The sequence below is a fragment of the Homalodisca vitripennis genome, chromosome 1 (genome assembly GCF_021130785.1).
Source record: "Homalodisca vitripennis isolate AUS2020 chromosome 1, UT_GWSS_2.1, whole genome shotgun sequence".
Lineage (NCBI taxonomy): Eukaryota > Metazoa > Arthropoda > Insecta > Hemiptera > Cicadellidae > Homalodisca > Homalodisca vitripennis.
Window position 1 is genome coordinate 50,277,836 of NC_060207.1, and position 19,036 is coordinate 50,296,871.

The window sequence follows — 19,036 nt, forward strand, 5'->3', positions numbered from 1 at the left end:
AATGATGTATATATAATATATAACAGTTCATCATGTTTTACAAATAAACACATGATTCAGACCTTAAATTTTCTCCTAAATCGATCTTAAACGATTAGCTTAGATATGTAATTTTTAATTTTAAGATAGGATCATATTAACTGGAAAGTTTTTCTAAAACAAAATTAAACAACCTATGTGCGATTCCTAAAGGACCCAAATGTTTTATTATAGTTTTAAATGTGTTCGTGCCCAATAGTGTCAATTTAAACTACAAAGAAAATTATTTTTCCATATTAAATGAATATACCATCAAGTTTAATGATTTTTTTTGTAGTTACCAAGTTTCACAACATTTTTCAATACACATTTCCTTTCAATCGTCTGATGTCCGTTTATCAATAACATATTGCAGACACTAGGATACCCAACTGTGCATTTTAAGGTAAATATTATTAAATATGAGAGTATAAAATGTAACCGTTTTTTTATCATTGGTTAACGTCGAAAATTACTTCTAAGTTATGAACCTAGGTTATAATTTGTAAATTTGAGAAAGACAACCAACACATTAAATTGGCCATGTCTAATTTATTTGTGGACCAATGAGATCGTCCTTCATGCGTAATAAAAACATGCGACAGGGCTCGTTGTTTCCTTGGTTAGTTCATGAAGACCTGCATATTCTGTAGGAGCTGTGTGGAAATGGTATACATTTTGGCTACCACAAATTCTAAAATGTTTTTTTAATCATTGTAAGAATCATAGAATTTTAAACTGTTGCAATCGTATTAAGCTTAGAAAATATACCACTCGTCTCGGGGAATCTATCCTTTTCTTCAGGCGTCAAGAAATTCTAAGATTCTAAATATTAAAGTGTGCAGTGAAGAATATGACTTGACTTTAGAGCAAATTGTATATAAAGATTAAAGCATATACCTGGAAGTCTAGATTGTTTAGAATTAACTGTAGCACCTACCTGGGAGGGTAAAATACTGATAAGAATATCAATATTTGAATTTACTGTAGTGAAGTGGCGCTTAGGATCTATCTTTGTAACTTACAACCTAAGGAAAATACAAACAGATTCTACTATCGTTAAATAACCATTTATCGTTAGTAACAAAAGAAGAATTTTTATCTTAGTGTTTTTGAGACCTGAAGAACGGGAAAGACGCCAGTCCTTGAAACGTAGTATTATATTTTTAACATATAATGATGGGACATATCCTACATTCCACAAGCATATAATATTCTTTGAATTTTAATTCCCTAAGTATTATACACTTTTTATTTCTGTATTTAAACTTTATTGACAATGAATGATTTTAATGGATAACTGGATTGCAAACATTTGCTACAGTTGTGTAATACGTCTGAAAACGAAGTTTTTATAACTGGTATTATTACCTTCTTCAGGCACAACTTCTTTAAACACAAGCAATTATGTAGAATAGTATTTTATTCGAATTTATGTAGAACCAATTTGATTTCAGGAGTTCCTGTAAAATAACCACGCAATGTACTGTACAGAATTCATAAACTACAGTGGCATACACGATTAACTATGTTACCTGGTAAATGTTCACATGTTCCAACTCAATACCTGCAATTGACATTTTTATTCCTCGGATAACAACGATTCGCCCGGAGAGGAATTGTTCAGTTCGATTTTCAATTACTGTCCCCGAGAGACGCTATTCAGATCCCCGGCTCAGCCTGCCATTTGTCTTGACTGGGACTTGAACAGTTCCCTGTAATCTGAAATCTTCTATATTATCATTGCTATATTATATCGTTCTTGTATTGGTTCAAATGTTAACAAAATATTTTGTTGGTTTCGTTATTAATAGATGTTTACAGTGTAATTATAGAATACAATTACAAACAGTAATCTTTTATAAATTTAATATGGAATAACTTTGTTACCTGGACGGGAATTAGGTTCTATTAAAAATGGTTGAAAAAATTCATATACAATACTCGTACACATCGTAAGTTCACATCATCTACTGATATAGATTATATAACACCTGGAGATAATTATAGTTACATTCAGATATGCTCTGCTTAAGTTACAAGATTCTCTTTAGAAAATTCAGAGCCTACCCGAGAAATACTAAAACAGTTAAGGAAAACATCATAAATATCCAAAATGATATATTTATTTTGTTTACATATCGATTTTTCTCGCCAAATTTGAATTTAAACCACGCCACAGATTTTCGCAATGTATGGGGCGACGAGAAAACAAAGTGAGGACAACATCGACAGGAATGTTAAGGTCAAACATTATTTAGACAATTTTCAAGTTTGTAATGGGTCAGGGTAATTTTGCTTCGATATTATCCCTACAGGCAACAACACTGATCCCGTGCCAAGCTAGTGTCGAATTCCGGGCTGCTGTTTGCTGTAAGATCAAATGAGTATTTGTAGTTTATGTGACTTTGGCGTCACATTTAAAATACTAAAACACACAAGTTTTATTATTTATTATAATATAAATTATCGTCAAGACACGCAATATGTGGTTTAGCACTGTAAAAGCAAAAAGTTGTAATAATCGCGAAAGTTGAAATAATCAAATCTCATTACGGAATTGAAATTATTAATTAAAATTTTGAGTAACTTCTAAATTATCCCCATTATAATTTCAGCATCATTTTAGGACAATGCACACAATGACGTGGATCGACATTTATCAAGAATTAGATCTTTTTGTATTAATATTAATAATATATTGCTTCTAATATTATATAAAATTCTAATCGTATTTCTCTGTGTGTTTGTGTTTTACTGAACCACGTAAAATCACAGGACCGATTGTACTGAAATTGTAAATGGACATTTTTAGGGTTCTGGATAACATATAAGCCTATTCCTATTTCAAAAATAAACTGCTTTGCACATGCATGATCAGTTATGGTTCCATTGTATTATATTTGCGTCGCCAATGTTGAGTTTACCTTGTTACTACGAACATGAAAATATTCAAGAAATGTATACTTATGGACAGTGTAATTTTATCCGCTTTTTGATTTTTTTTATAACACACACGACCAGTAATTTTATTTACTGTGAGTTATTTTAAGTGTGTTATTCATATATAAAAGTCACATTTTACGTGCATTTTACGTACAGAAGCTTTTTTTATCTACGTTTGTTTTCTTTGGAAATTTAATGAACTACAGTAAAATGCCACAATCGTGATTACATCATATGTGTGTTACCTGAAAAGCTAAGGATTTCGACTCTAAGATATCCCTATAGATTTAGGATCTCTCTACACAGGCCTGAAATAGTTCTACTGTTACTGAAATCGTTGGAGCCATTTCACAATATATCATGACGTATTGTAGAAAAAATCGCAAAATTTCACAGGTACTTATAAAAACACAACAATTTCACTCTGCACACTAGTATTTATCAAATCAAGTTGAATTCAAAATCTTTGGTTTTGTGTTTAATAATAAAGCTAAATATGAAATGTTATACATTCTTCCAGCATATTTTCCCACGAAAAATAAAAATTTCGCTTATCCGCGTTAGGCACTTGGTTAGAAGCAGGAAACAGTGTTAATCCTTAGACGTTTGTTTTGTTGTTATCCTAAGGTTTACAAATTGAAAAGTTGTGATATTCGTACTATGACGGGGTATGAAGAGGTTAATGTTTTGTATGAGGGAAAGTTGAACATGAAAGAAGAAACAGAGGAAACTCCACCTCGTCTATCAACCGTAGTTTGCGGCAACTGCGGCGGACTGCTGTACGTAATGTTTATTAATTTGACTAATCGATTCTTGTTTTAATTATCTATGCTCAGTCTCAGCAAGATTTGCACACTTATTTGCTTACGATGTTATGTTTTCATTTTAACAACGTAAAATCTACATTTAATGGTAATTTGTATTATACTGTTTTTACTAATATTGAATACATTTAACAACGCGGTTCATACCGTAACCTATAATCTTGTGAGTGATATAACAAAACATTGTACACTTAAAATGTAATTTGATATATTCTAAAATTCCCTCATGTACAATATAATAAATCAAATAATTAAAATGTAAAATTATAAAATGTGAGGGTTGCAAGAGAGGTAATTTTAAGTTTGAAGAGGCTACTCTGAAAGCTCATTTAGATTCATGGGGACTGACCGCGATGAATGAATGAGTCCACTGATGGTCTACTGTAAAGTCAGTAACAATGTGGGGTGACAGATGGCTGAGGCTGTGTGGCGAGAAGCCAAATCGCACCTTATCAACTTGACGAATGCCCTCATACTTCAAATCAACCCTCTTTGACTGAGTTATGGCTGGAATCTTTCGGCAAAAACAGTCACTAGTCAGATTTTAGGCTTAGGCGTTTAAACACCAAGTTTTTTTAAAGATCATAACATTTTGTAGTGTTTTATAGTTACATATTTATACCTTAAAATCGACACACACACACACACACACACACACACACACACACACACACACACACACACACACACACACACACACATATATATATATATAAATATAATTGTATTTACCATTACTGTTTTAAATGTCAAACTGGCAACAAGATTTACAACATAGTTGGCTACTACCATATTAACTACATGTTTTTATAGTTTGTCTAGTGCTACAGACATGTTACATATTATTTAACCGAATAAAATGTTGTATTAGTAAACGATAGATAATTATTGTGTAATCAAAACATATGTTTTAGCTTTTAACAACTGATGAAGAGAATATATGATAGTAGTACTCGAAACGTAGTTTTCAGGTTCGTAACATATCACGATGACACATGTCCGAATCATGTTATCCTTTCACAGCCAAATAAATCTATATAGAGACCAACTAACTAATAACTTTACAACCGAAATAATTGAATAATTCAATTATATTGACATAAAATATCTGATTTATCGGTTTCAGCAGAAAGATAAATGAAATATTTAGAAACGTAACTGCAGAGTCTGAGACTGGAAATAAAATTACTCAGCGTGGAACACACAAACTAATTAACGTAAGACTAGGACAAATCAAGGTTGGAATAAAAGTGTTTAATTAATCAAGTGCGGTGACAGTGTGATGCCCTGTGCTCGTGATCTGTGTTCTGTCGCACGGTCACGTTTGTCAGGATACACTTTTATAAATGGGTCAAAACGTGCTCGAAACTGCAGCCCGAGTAACGGGAACAGTGATGTAGGTATGGGCGGTGTTGGGTATATTATGAGATTAATTAGAAGTGGAGTTATGCATTATACGTTATACGATCTATTAACCTCTTCCACAACATGTTTTATTTCAATCAATAAAACTGTATGTGCTATTCACGTTGTTTAACTACATATAAAGAGTAAATGTTATTTGATTATTCTTAATTTGTCAATTAACTAAAAATTGTATAATGAATGCTAAGAATAACTTTACTCTAAATTCCAATTAAACGTACATCCAACTCAAACTTAAATATAAAAGTACGGTAAACCGTACTTTTTAATTAATTTAAAACCATCAAATTTAATTAAATTTTATATGTCTATAAATATATCTAAAATAATTTATAGAAATATAATCCATAATAAAGTCATTATTTTCATCACAATAACTTTAGATATTTGTACTTCTGTGAAATCTGTAACAACGTAAAATGGATAATCCTGTAGAACAGTTTTCTAAAATTATTTCACCTTCTAACGTTTTTTTAAAACCCTTTTAATAAAGTCTGGTATAGCTTCGTATTGTATATTAGTACGGATGTCATCCAACGTAATAGGTTTCGTCAAAGCTTGATTTAAATAGTTTAACTTAAGTTTTAAATCTAATCTTGATGTAAGTCCACTGATGTAAGCTGCTCTGCTTCTAAAACAAGACGAGTAGAGTAGAGCAACTCAGATTGAAATATATATTAATGTAGTTTTGAAAGTGTCGGAGTAGACTGAATGTTTAAAACACTTGTGCAAGATAACGCTTACCTCACGTATGGATAAAATAAAAATATCAAATTTAAAAACTATTACTATTCTGGACGTAACTATGCCAGCTGGCCCTTCAACGTCACCTGGCATTCTTACCTAGTGGATGATAAAATATCTCTGAACAATATTTCATTAATCTTTTACCGTATTCAATCTGTTTAATTTGGCTTGAATTGTAAGAATCTATAAGTTCAATTTTGTCTATAATTCCAAATGTAAATAACGCGTATTAATTGGACCTCCCCATTGTGATAAAATCCTTGGTTTAAAGAAATCGTGGTCGTATTGTAGTTGTATTTCGTGGTATTTAATGCAGTGATATTGCTATCATTTACCCTATTACCCTATCATTTTGATATTGGTAGTGTGCAAGCTTGATTAATAATAGTTTTAAAATAACTGCAAAATATTATGAAAGTACTAAAAAATCTTTTTCGATGCATGCGAAGAGCGTCAAAAACCTAGAGTGTATACCATTAAAAAACTCCCAATTGATTAAAAATATATGTTAGTGAATTTTCTCTGAGGTGCCGTAAGATGGCTTTTATATTATTTTATGACATTTCGGTACTTTATCAGTTATAAAAGCTAGTGGGACGTATTCTTGATATCAAGTGCACAACCGAGATAACATGAAAACTATGTCAAAGTTTGTGTTATTTTAGAATGGCCTAAACCTTTAATCGGGAGGGCTGTGAAGTCAGGGAGCGGAACGGTTTCTAAAAGGCACCAACGAGGTGGCAAACATGTCTTTCCAAAGGTTTGCGATTATTAATTGAGTAGTCTATGAGATTTCGGACGTCAAATGAACTCCGTCAAAGATAATTTTTTTTAAAGTTTGTTGATCTGATGTCATCTTGTAAAAATACACAAGTTATAAAATTAATTATAAAAACAAGACAAACAAGAATAAGATAATTAAGAATTAGATTTGGGTTTTAATTGTTATTCTGTTTGTGATTATGTCGAAGATAAATTCTAAATTTAAACACTTATCAATTGTAGACTACCTTATTTAGTGAGAGTTGTTGGTATCATTTCTTTCATTTAGCTTGTATTACCGAGAAAGGTATAAGTGGTTTACATTCTAGTTGTGGTATGGTTAACTATTCTAGTTATATTTGGGAATACATAGTTAAATGAAATTGTTCTAAGTACAAACATTCCCAACTTTAGTTGTTATATTATAAAAATAGTAAAAAGATATTTAGATTAAATATTGTAATTGCTATTTTGATTAATTTTGAATACAGTATTGTACTCGTAACTATGAAATTGGTAGAAATAAATAATAATAAATAAAGTCAAGTTTATGCTTTCAAGGTTATTTGTTTACGATGGTTTCCTGCGTGTCCTAATTTAACGTATGTAATATTTGGAGTGTTATTCAATTGTTAAATTGTTGATTCAATTCATACTGAATATGACAGTGCGAAGCCCCAAGTGCTTACATTATGGTAGGTATGTAGTTATTTACATTTCGTGCCTCTACGAGTAGGGGATTGGTGTGTGACTTCATATGCGTTTTGCCTTTATATAGATGACAGATTAATCTGAAAAAATGAATTCTTAAATATGAAGTCTCTTAAATATTGAATATTCAATAACTCATGTTTCGGTAAAAATTAAGGAATGCTTTTAAGAGGTCGGAATACGAAAGGAGATGCGTATTAAAGCGGCAAAAGGAGCAACAAAGCCGCTCCATTGCCTGACTAGCAACGAATTGGCTAATACAATTTCCCATCTCAACATTTAAGGCATTGATTTTAATAGTCATATTACAATGTACAAAAACACGCTTTTAAATTTGTTAGCTCAAATATTTTGCTCTATACCTGAGTTAGTATTTTTTCAGGTTACTTGTTTGGAAGGGTTAATTGAAAGTTTAACAAACCTCATACAGATTGGTACAAACATATCATGTATATGTATTAGTCATAGTGAATCTTGGCATTCTATTTCTTTACTGAGTTTTAAAAACAATCTAAATCAATCATTAATATTAAAAAGTTAGATTTGAAGTTGGCAATAGTTTTAACATTATTTAAACATTTGTGTGTATTTATAAATGAACAAAGAATAATGAGTCTTACATATTTTATGTGCATTTTTAGAAAATTTAAAAACAAATATACAATTTTTATGGAAAACTAAGGAAAACGAAACGTTTTAAATTAGGGCGAGTCCTTATGTTCTTTAGTATCTTTAGCTTACGGGGAAGTACTGTATCTTTATGCATATTGAAACCAACAAATTTCTCAGAATTTACGACGTTTCCAATTACGAAGTACTGTCATGTGAGGCTTAATTTAAATCTGTTTGTTGAGTTCTTAATTCACTAGCATCTAAAGTGACAAAAAATCTAATTTAAGCGCATTTTCCTTATTATTGTACAGTCCAATTATTACATGGTCTCTCGCCTGTTATTGTTCTAGAAAGCAAAATTATGAAGCACCTTTAAAATTTAAGCCAAAACTTAAGTTGATGTATCTGTCTACATTATTAATGATAAACTGCATAAGAAATAAATAGTTATAATTATACGTTTTAAATATGTAAGAACCGTCTAGCTTCATTGTAAGTATGGTATTCTCTTACAACATTCTTTTCATTAGATATTCTTTGGATACACTAAGTTATCCTGTTAGGGTGTTATTTTTACGCCCAATGCTATTTAAACTATTTTACAATAAACCTTTTTAAGGGTAAACAACCCAAACTAATTTGAGTGTCTTATGACCTTCGGGGATTGGAACCTATGAACAACTTGGTTAGAGAATCGCAACCTTGCATAAAGTTAGGTTTTCAATATAAATCAGTGACCTTGAATCTTCTCGGTGTTTTTACCTAACGTTAAGTTATATTTCAAGTTTCTACTACCCGGAAAATTTTAAGTCAGGAAGTGAATAAGTCAATCACCTTTATCATATTATAGTGTATATCTTTGTTATAGAATGGAAACTTTTGTGTAAATGATTGACAACTATTTTATGAATAGACAGCGTATACAACAGAAAGATCCAGTAGAATTACTATATGCCACTATAACAAACCCAATGCCTTTGCACGGGCAACTATGAATGTCTTTGCATTTTGAAATTTTGTTGTGTGATTTTTAATAAGATGGAGATACGGGGACTGTGCAACATCTTAATTAGTCTTGGAGTGAGGTGAATTATTTAGCGATTAGAATGACAGGAGACAGTGCTCTTCTCTCAATTACTGTATCTTTTCCTTATTATACTATTGCTCCTATTCACAATGCAAAACTTTTGAAAACAAAAATACTCTGTTATAAGATGAAACGGTAAAAGGTCTGCATTTAATGTATTATCTATGTAGCAAACTATGGTACCAATTAAACTCCAAATATTATTAATAAAAAACTCAATCGTTTTCATTTAAGTGCTGGTATGATCAAAATCGGTGTAAGCTTCTACGTTTTAGGGTCTATTCAATTACGTGATGTGAAACTATGTAGTTAATACCAGCAGCTCTGCTACATAGTTTTTTTACTACAACGGATTCTTTAATTTATTATACTGTACTAAATGTTTTTTTTATGGAAACGCTCCATACCCGTATAACCTCCTCGGGAATAGAACTCTCGATTTATCGATTATAGAACCGCAGCATTGCTCCAACGCTACAGCGAATGTCGTAGAGATCGGGTAATTTGTGTAAGTCTACAAGAGAATATCGAACGCAATATTCTTAAATCTTAAATATAAATTCCAAGTAATGCTATTACATTGAAACGTCTCATAAACAATGACATGTAATTATGATAAATTCATACTAATTAGTACAATTTTGAAAAGGTTCTAATGAGCACAGGTAAGTTGATATTCTAATATGAAAACAAGGAGATGTCATCTCGGTTACAAGGCGGGGTTTACATGTGACGAGCATCTCCCAGGATATTGGCAATTCTCGCGGCGTCTTCCATCTCAATGACAACGGCTTCATCCCTTCTCTTTACCGCTTTTCCGGTATAAGACCCTAAATTGCTCTTCTTCCCATCGCATCTTTTTCTTCAGTAACACTAACAATTGTACTGCATACTTATAAATAAACTTAATCAAACTTGTACAAGTATGAAGTTAGTATTGGTTATACATTAAAATTGCCGAGAGCAAGGCATTTTAAATCTCTTCTCATTGCGGTAGTCTTGTTACTACAACACTTCAATTTTTTAAACGCAAATTTGATAAAATGGGACATTAAGTTGAATATGTATTTACAATTGGACATGTTTAGTAATATAGTTGTAATTTTAAGAATTGTACGAGTTGGTTATACAAGAAATAAAGATATTTTGACATCATGCCATTATTATTCATAATGTCTTTTTCTATTTAATAAAAAAATATTGGACTTTAGGTCTAGTCTTTTATTAAAAAGGTTTACTTATATTCTGGAAGGATTTCATTTTTGAATCAATAGCTTTATGTAGCCTTGTTAACAAAACGACTATATTGATTTACATTTGAAATCATCAAATGCATTGTTTCATACCAGTAAACTGCACATTAATATTGATTTATATATATATATATATATAAATTATATATATATATATATATAAAATATATGAAAATTAAACATGATAATATGTTTAATGGCAATCAACTAAAGTATTATTTTGTCGTTGAGTTTTAGGAGAGAGATCAGACAATAAGAAACAAAGAGAGGTTACGCGATATTGTATCTTTGTTGGTTGGACTCGGAAGTCTTTCCCCACAGAGAGCCCGAGAGTTCCTCGGGAATTAACAGAAGGCTCTTTTAATTAAAGTAAGTAGTTTTCTCTCGTATCGAGCCCGACTGCAGTGTTAAAACAATGTGACAAAGACCAGGCTTCCCGCTAAATCCCCGCAGGTCAAGTGTTTTAAACGCTTGTTACATTTTGCTTTTTCGCTTTAATTTTGTAATTTATAGATCGCCACATATATAAAATTGAGTCATATATAAAAGGATACAATAATATTAACCCTCAAGAAATCAGAAAGTCTATGTGTGTATTTTTCATTAGGAGCCAGCAATGTTAGCGAACATCGTAAGCACGATGGTAAAGCATAAATACTCAACATGTATAGTTTTAGTCATAGGAATATGGGCATATATGATCTTAAAGATAAACATTGTAATTATTCAGAAAATTTTCTTGTTGTTAAATATCATTCAATAAAAAAACATTTTAAACTTTTTACCTAATCTATTACATTTTTTAAGCCGATGCACTTCTATTTCAAATGAGTGATCTTCCATTTCCCTATAATAACTTATAAAGGGCGTTATTGAGGTTTAATGTTGATATTATGGTATAAAATATTGTACTTAAAAGTTATTTTACTTTAACTGGCTTTCAATAAGCCAGTAATTTACTACTATTGAAATTTTGTGGTCATAATCACCATCATAGAGTTAACTTTATCTCTAGTGTATTTATTGTGGAGTGTCATAAACGTGTATGGGTGATCAACAAAGGTTAACTCATCTTAAAGCCCGTTCGTCATTGGCCTTTAATTACGCCTAGTATGCTTTCAACTAAGTGAGTACATATTAGTTATTAAAACACATATTTCAAGTTTTAAACCATTTTCACTGAACATACGAAATAAATAGTTTATAAAGCCACAAGCGGAATGTTGCTCGGGACAGTAATTGGTTTAGGCTGACACTGAGTCCCCATTGTCAGTCTAAATACGCTATTCTACAGACTGGTATGTCCGATTTTGGTGATAATACAATATTCTGTACATATTTTCAAATTAATAGAAATTATTTTAACTGACGTACATGTATGTATTAAGTGATTGAGAAATATTTTAGTATATATAAGTAAAATAACGCTGTGACTAATATTCATGTTTGATAATCCGTTTATGGTTCACCGGTGCAAAAAATATTCAAGCACATTGATAATATAGTTGACAGAAGAAATGTTATGTGTTACCGCTAGTTAACGTTAGCAATAATAAAACAAATATTAGCCTCCCGATATCTTTACAGTAATCATGATTGATATGATTTTAGATGTTGGCCTAATTAATTATTTATTTAGATTTTACTTATAGCACGATGAGGTATTCGTTGTACAAAAAGTTGAAGCCTAGTTACAGTAAATACCTATATATCCTGATGTAGTAAAATGTTCTATTGTTACTTTTTCTGAATTCTAGCACACATTCGTTATTTTAGCAAAGTACGAGAATTACCTCTTCAACGTCAATTCCTGACACTCCTTTCTCTTCTCCTTTTCCTCTCAGTCCTTTAGTGCGTCTCTAGCCATTCCCGCTTCGGAGAAAGATAAGAAAGGTGGGACATCATGGAGTCTTAGCTGGTATACTTCATTTCAAATTTTAACTGTGTTTCGTTCGATAAATATAAGAAGGCGAGTGCATACATAGAATATATGAACTACCCACTATTGCACTTAGATATTGCAGTTAGTCTTAAAATGACCGAGGAACTGTCTTCAGTCGAGACCTCACGAGGAGAGGCAACGGTCAGTATATCCTCAGTCATGTGACATTAGAAGAAGGGAAGGCTAGCTCTGTTCCAGCCCCGTCCAGTTAAAGTGTGCAGGGGAAACCCGGGAAGAAAATACTCTCTCATTTTCAGCCTTGTACATACTCATTGCAGCCGTCATTCTCCACCGTAAACTAAACGTTTTTACCAACCATTTTACCTCAATCTAGAAATCTCTAAATGACATATTGGTTTTTTTCTGTTTATGGAAAAGTTTCTACTAACAAGTATAAGGTAGTGAATTTTCTTGGATTTTTTAATTTGAATTAAGATATCTAAAAAACGTTGAGTGAACAGTGATATGGACTTTGATACTCATTATCAGAATGACAGTGGTCTGCAGACCAAATTCAAAAAGGTATTTTTATCCTCGAGATGTAATAAATACATTTTTGCTCTGTCCAAAACAAGGCCGTCATCCAACCATACGTGAGTGTATCCCAGATAATATTGTAATCTACAGAGCATACAGGATATACGCTACAAACTCCACTAAAGAAGGTGGTGTCCTTCTCACTGTCACACAAGTTTCGATTTGAAAATTCTCCATATTTTACTTAATCAACGCACACTATTTATTTTAATTACGGAAGACATTAAATACTTGTTTATTTCATGGGGTAAGTAGTTTAATTAATATACTTGTATTAATAAACTGGGAAGTAATAATTATCAAATAAAGAATATTAATGTTTAACTTAAGTAACTCATAATATACCTATTTACACCACCCTTATATTCATGATTAGTCTCAAAAGAAAACCTATAAAACTGTGTTCAACCTAAAACAGTTTCACCACCAAATGCAGGTTTAAAACTATTCACAACCAGTTTTATGAACTACTTCTTTTGTGGGCCACCAATACTTTTAAGCATTTAATTTATTTTAAAATATGTTACACAATATTTTTATAAAACCGTTACACTTACTCGTTGTAACATTAAATGAATTATCAAAATAATAACCAATGTTTTTTTATTTGTTTATATTTTAGTATATATGTTTCGTTTACTTAGTCCCTCTTTCATAGGAAATCGAAAATATCGTTGTGAACTATCTTAATTATATGAGTAATTTTAGAATGGATTTTCAAAAAAATGTAATTAACCTGCGTTGTTCTAATCAAAGTTCTAAATTTATCTATAGACACAATGTTTTCTCCATGAAACAACCATCTTTTTCATAAAAAAATTAAGTTTAGGTTTAAGAGCGGTTCACTGGCGGCCATCATGATTTTAGCCACATAAGAACAATGTAATATTTCACAAACTTTTACACTCTAATTTTTTCGTGGAGTGATAGTAGCTGTTTCATATTAAAGGTATAACTAATACATATATAAATACCGTTTTATCTTTTTATTGGTTATAATAATTAAAGTCTAAAATACATCATTTAAATATTAAACTATTTAGACTTGTTAGGGGATATTAAAAGCTTCACGATGTGTATTAGTTATATCTTTAAAATGGAATACTTCCATTACTGTACAACCAAAGGATTATTATTATTGAGTAAACTCCTTTCACAGCAGCTGGTTCTTAAATTAGTATAGTGTTGTGTTTGGTCATTGCTTCTCTACGGTTAAACTCTAATTTACCTTTCATTTTTCGAGTCTAATGATTCGCTAAAAAACAACATTCATGTATCTTCGCCTCTCAATAGTTTTAATACTAATTTGAAATTTTCAAATTAAACCTGATTGTTATCAAATTAAAACCATATATCTCGAACTATTAGTGATATTGACGGATTAGTTGCGTTTACTAAAGGTAAGATTTGAGCTATCAGTAACCAATGTCACAAAAGCAGACTTGATTGAGACATTTAAGTAGTTTCAAAGCACTCTTCGATTCTTTAGACCACTGAAACCGATATTCCGGACATTAATTTTGGCACACTACTTGCCCTGTTTGGCTCCCATAAACCAGTTTGGAGCCACAGTGAGTTTAATACTAAGTTTTCCATAATATGCTATATAAAATATAGTTAAAGACTACCTTTATGTATCTATTGAATGAGGTTGTGGTACCTATTTAATTTAGTTGTAATTAATTTAATTATGATTTTATGCTGACAGATTTTTACGACAGGTAACCACTGTAACCTTCTTGTTCCAAGACTACCTTATCTATCCACTTTGATCAGCTGAGCGAAGCGTTACATGATCGTAATAGGTGTCATTACGTGACTCATGGGATAAAAAACGTAAAATGTGCGTTTAGGTAAACTACACCCGTTTTATTTTATGTAAATAAATTTGTTGACTTTAATATAATATCCACCCTTGAGGGGTTTCCTTATTAATTAAAAACTCACAATTAAAAACACACACACACACACACACACACACACACACACACACACACACACACACACACACACACACTTTCTCTCTCCATTTATCTGGCAAGACTTAATTTTATTGGTTAAGCTTTAGTGAAGGACATCACTCAGAGGAATAAAAAAGTTACTTTATCACAAAATGTTGCATGAAGCTTCAATTTATATCAAAATAATTTTTATTGCAGCGAAAATATTTACATGGCATGGCAAACGTCACAGGTTTTTACATTTTCTCACATTCATACAACAATACACACTCATACGTACAATTTTACATTATACCTCTTTCATGTATCGCCAATGCAACCCACTTAGTACAGCGGAGTCAGTCTTCTAATTGGGTGGTCTTACAGTTGAATACCAAAAACTTACCTGCATTAAATGCTTGAGACACCAAGAAGCGTTTAAGGCGAGTCGTTAACCCCTTAGTCGTTGGAGCATGTTTGACTGAATTGGACAGTCTGTTGAGGAATTGAACACCTGCTTGCGAGGGCAGGCGTTCACAAACACCGTTCTGTTTCTCCCAGTTCGGTAGTTTGTTCTGCCACTTGTTTCATACATGTGCATGTCTCAGTCTCTGATTAAGGCACATTTACTCATACAAAACAAATGTAGAGGTACGGCAGAGTTAACAGCTGCAATTTCTTGAAAGCTTCCCTGGACGACACTCTAAAATTGATTTTGGACGAGATGGAGGTAACTAAGGCCATAATACGCCGTAATCAGTACCTGACTCGTGCAGCGTTTTACCAAAGATCTCAGAACAAAAATGTCTGAGAAGATTTTGGGTTCTTCCAGTGTGGTGTCAGTTAACAAGGTGGAAGACCCACACTGGTCCACACCGCAGTGCGCAGGGGAATTGCAAAACGTTGGTTTTTGAAGTGTTAATGAATTAACTTAGTCAATTAATACGCTGTATGAAACTCGGGGCGATCTGTTTTCAAAGCTTAAGATTACTGTATCATAGTACTTCTGCAGATGCCCTTTTCTGTAACCTGCTTTCGTGTATTAAAATCGTCAATAAAACAATGCATTAGGCTCTTTAATTAATTGACAACGACTTCATATGAACCTTTGTATTAAGACCTACTATGTATATACTATACAACATGAGTCGTGTAACTGGCTTCGATGATATTGGATACAAAATTTCAAACCTATAGCTCATTTAATTCTTGAGACCAAATCTTTATTTCAGTTATAATTATTCATGTTATAGTTATAGTTATAATTATTTCAGATGGAGAGATATATCACACGAGCACAATATTTTATAGGTATTATATAACTACTTTACTACTATAAAATAACATTGACTTTGTAAAAAAGGGTTGAAAAGGATCATGACCTAACTGATCCTTTATGTAATTAATGGTAACTTACTTTTTGTTACTAAAGATTCATTTCATTTCAGAAGATGCGAGTGGAAGATTCCCTAGATACTGTATGGAAGAGCGATATTGTACGACGTGGAGGTAGAAACGCACTGTTTTCTTTCAATTACATCTCCACCTCATTTCATCCTAATGCTTGTAACGCTTACGTTGAAACTAGTGTGGAAACATTGACTTCATGACGTTTAATATAGCTCGGTGGATGAGTTTAACGGGCCAAGCTACGACCACTTTTTCCTTTTAATATTACCACAGCTCCAAAATAGATTCTTCTTTTTACTATTTGTGGGTTTTTTAAAATTTTATACAGCTCAATAAATATCAAATCTTACTAACCTTATATATTGGTATGGGGATAACTAGCTAAATAAAACACAACAATTTTAACTTTATTTATTTTATTTTACATTTATTCTCCATGTTGTAACATCAAAAACCGATTGACGGTGGTTCATATATACAAAAACTTTTAAAAATATTGGCAAATATACTGATATATTATTATATAGTAAGGAACATTTCGGTAGATGATTATTAACAATGTATATACAATAATCAACCTTTAAGTGTAAACATTTGACTGAATTATCTAGAGACAAATATTTAAATATTTTTATCTTAGTTAACGATTTTATACATAAAGGCAATACAGTTTGCTATCATAATTGCAAGTTTTTGTGGATATTGCTCTAGAATAAATTGTCTTGCGTAACGCAATATAATTGTTTCTGTAGCTAATGTGCAACAATATTATTATGATTGTTTATATTATCTTAATATTTACAATTTATTGCATACACATAGATCATAAAGAAACAATAAATTAATAACTTATAATTAAACAATATATAAACAGAGTGCAAACTTAGGCTTTTGCAGTGTAAAGCTAATTTAAAAAGTACATATTTCAACATATTAATATTAGAATTCATTTACATTTAATGGGCTGGAACTATTATTTGTTAAGTAATTTAGTTCTAACCTTTTATAATAATATATTGTTTCAATCAACAGTATCATCCAAAATTTCATTTATTTTTAATTACAACTAATAAAATAATTACTGACATGAACACAACTATAAGGAATGTCATATTTTACTGACCGAAGAAAAGATACGATTATATCACAACATGATTCAAGTTCTTTTATGCATGTTTATAGGCAGCAACACAGATTAAACTTATGCTTTGTTCATGTGATGTAATTCATATTTTAGTCCCCTCCATGACGTTTATTCATGAAAGTGGATATAAACGATATAACTCATTAATTGACTGTAGGGTTTCTAGTTTTTAGTTACGATTTAATCATTTTATCAGGTTTAGCATCCTAAACTCTCTGGCAAAATGTGGCCCATATATCTATAACATTTAATGAAAATAAGAATAATTAAGTCTAAGATTAAATTAAATCAATCTAAATAGAATTTATAATAGTACCTACATTTTAGGCTATTATTAGGCTGTAGATTAACGTGTGATGTGAGTTCTCGAGATGCAAGATGAATTTATATGTTTTTTCTAATTGTCGAAGGAGACTTATTGGATTCTGTTGTTATAATTTTGATATATTCAGAAATAACTTTTATAGGTGTTCGTTCAGAATATGTACATAATAAGTTTGTCTGTCAGACAATATATAGAAGAAATTATTACAATTGTGATAGGATTTGGTAAAAAGTCTGAAATCCAAGTGCATTTTAGTTTGCTCACGTGAACCAATAAAAGCTAATTTAAAAGGCTTTTTTAAATAGGACATATTATATTTACAGTGTTGTATTCAAGCAAAATTACTCCCTTATGTATAAAGGACATATGATCAAGTGCTTAACAACGGTATGACAGGGACAGACGATAGCTGGGATGTGATTGTTACATACAAACCAGCTGTCACCTGCTAGCGAGCATGGCCACTACTGCTACAGCCATTGGGAGACTGGGAGACAGTACACTGCCTGCTGGAACACGTCAGAATGTAAGTAGAACAGCTGACAAAATACAATGTACAGGTAAAGTAGAAATGATCGTAGAGGGTGCGCGCAACGTTGCTTTTGCTTACAAAAATAGTGTAAAACTATTCAACCTTTTAGATTAGACAATTTAAAATTTAGAGATTAATATAACAGAGTATATATAATAAGGCACTTTTCGTTTTCCTGTCGTATTATTTATGTTGAACCCATAGCTCCAAATAAAAATAGTTTAATATAAAAACGTAAATGTTTGACAGTAGTAGGCAAGTTTTAGAAGTGACATGATTTTTTTATTCATTACGACTTAAGGTACTTTTATATTTGTTGAATTATAATTTAGAACATGACACACACACACACACACACACACACACACACACACACACACACACACACACACACACACACACACACACACACAATATTTATACTTTTATATTAAAATCCTAATTTTCACTCCCTTCTGGATGTGTAACTTTTATATACTGTAAAATTTTTAAATTTCATTTTCAGCCGTTCTTATGTGAGCTTGATAACAACATTTTCTGCTTTAAGTACCTGTACTTTCACATAGACTGTAAAAACGTAACGTAGACATTGTTGTATGCAGAGAATTTATTTTAAAGGGTTATGAGTTTAACATAAAAAATATTTTCTAAACGTACAATCGATTGCACCATCTAGAGCCGGCTGTAGCGAAACTAATTTAATGTTTACTCTGTGAGAACACTTTTGCGTTGAAAGGTTTGGTCGTAGAGCCGTTACAAAACCGCAATAAAACGTAGGCTACTTTTAGAATTATTGACAAACTAATGTTTAAAAAACGTAT

General features: G+C 31.4%; 1 protein-coding gene across 1 annotated transcript in view; it reads right to left on the reverse strand.

Moving 5' to 3' along the window:
* Positions 1–16,613: 16,613 nt before the first annotated feature.
* The window catches only part of LOC124361353, a 78,106-nt gene continuing 75,683 nt past the window's right edge, over positions 16,614–19,036 (reverse strand). Inside the window, exon 6 of the mRNA XM_046815406.1 lies at positions 16,614–18,192. Coding sequence (XP_046671362.1) covers positions 18,125–18,192 — 68 coding nt within the window. The 3' untranslated portion in view covers positions 16,614–18,124. The remainder of the gene's footprint in view (positions 18,193–19,036) is intronic.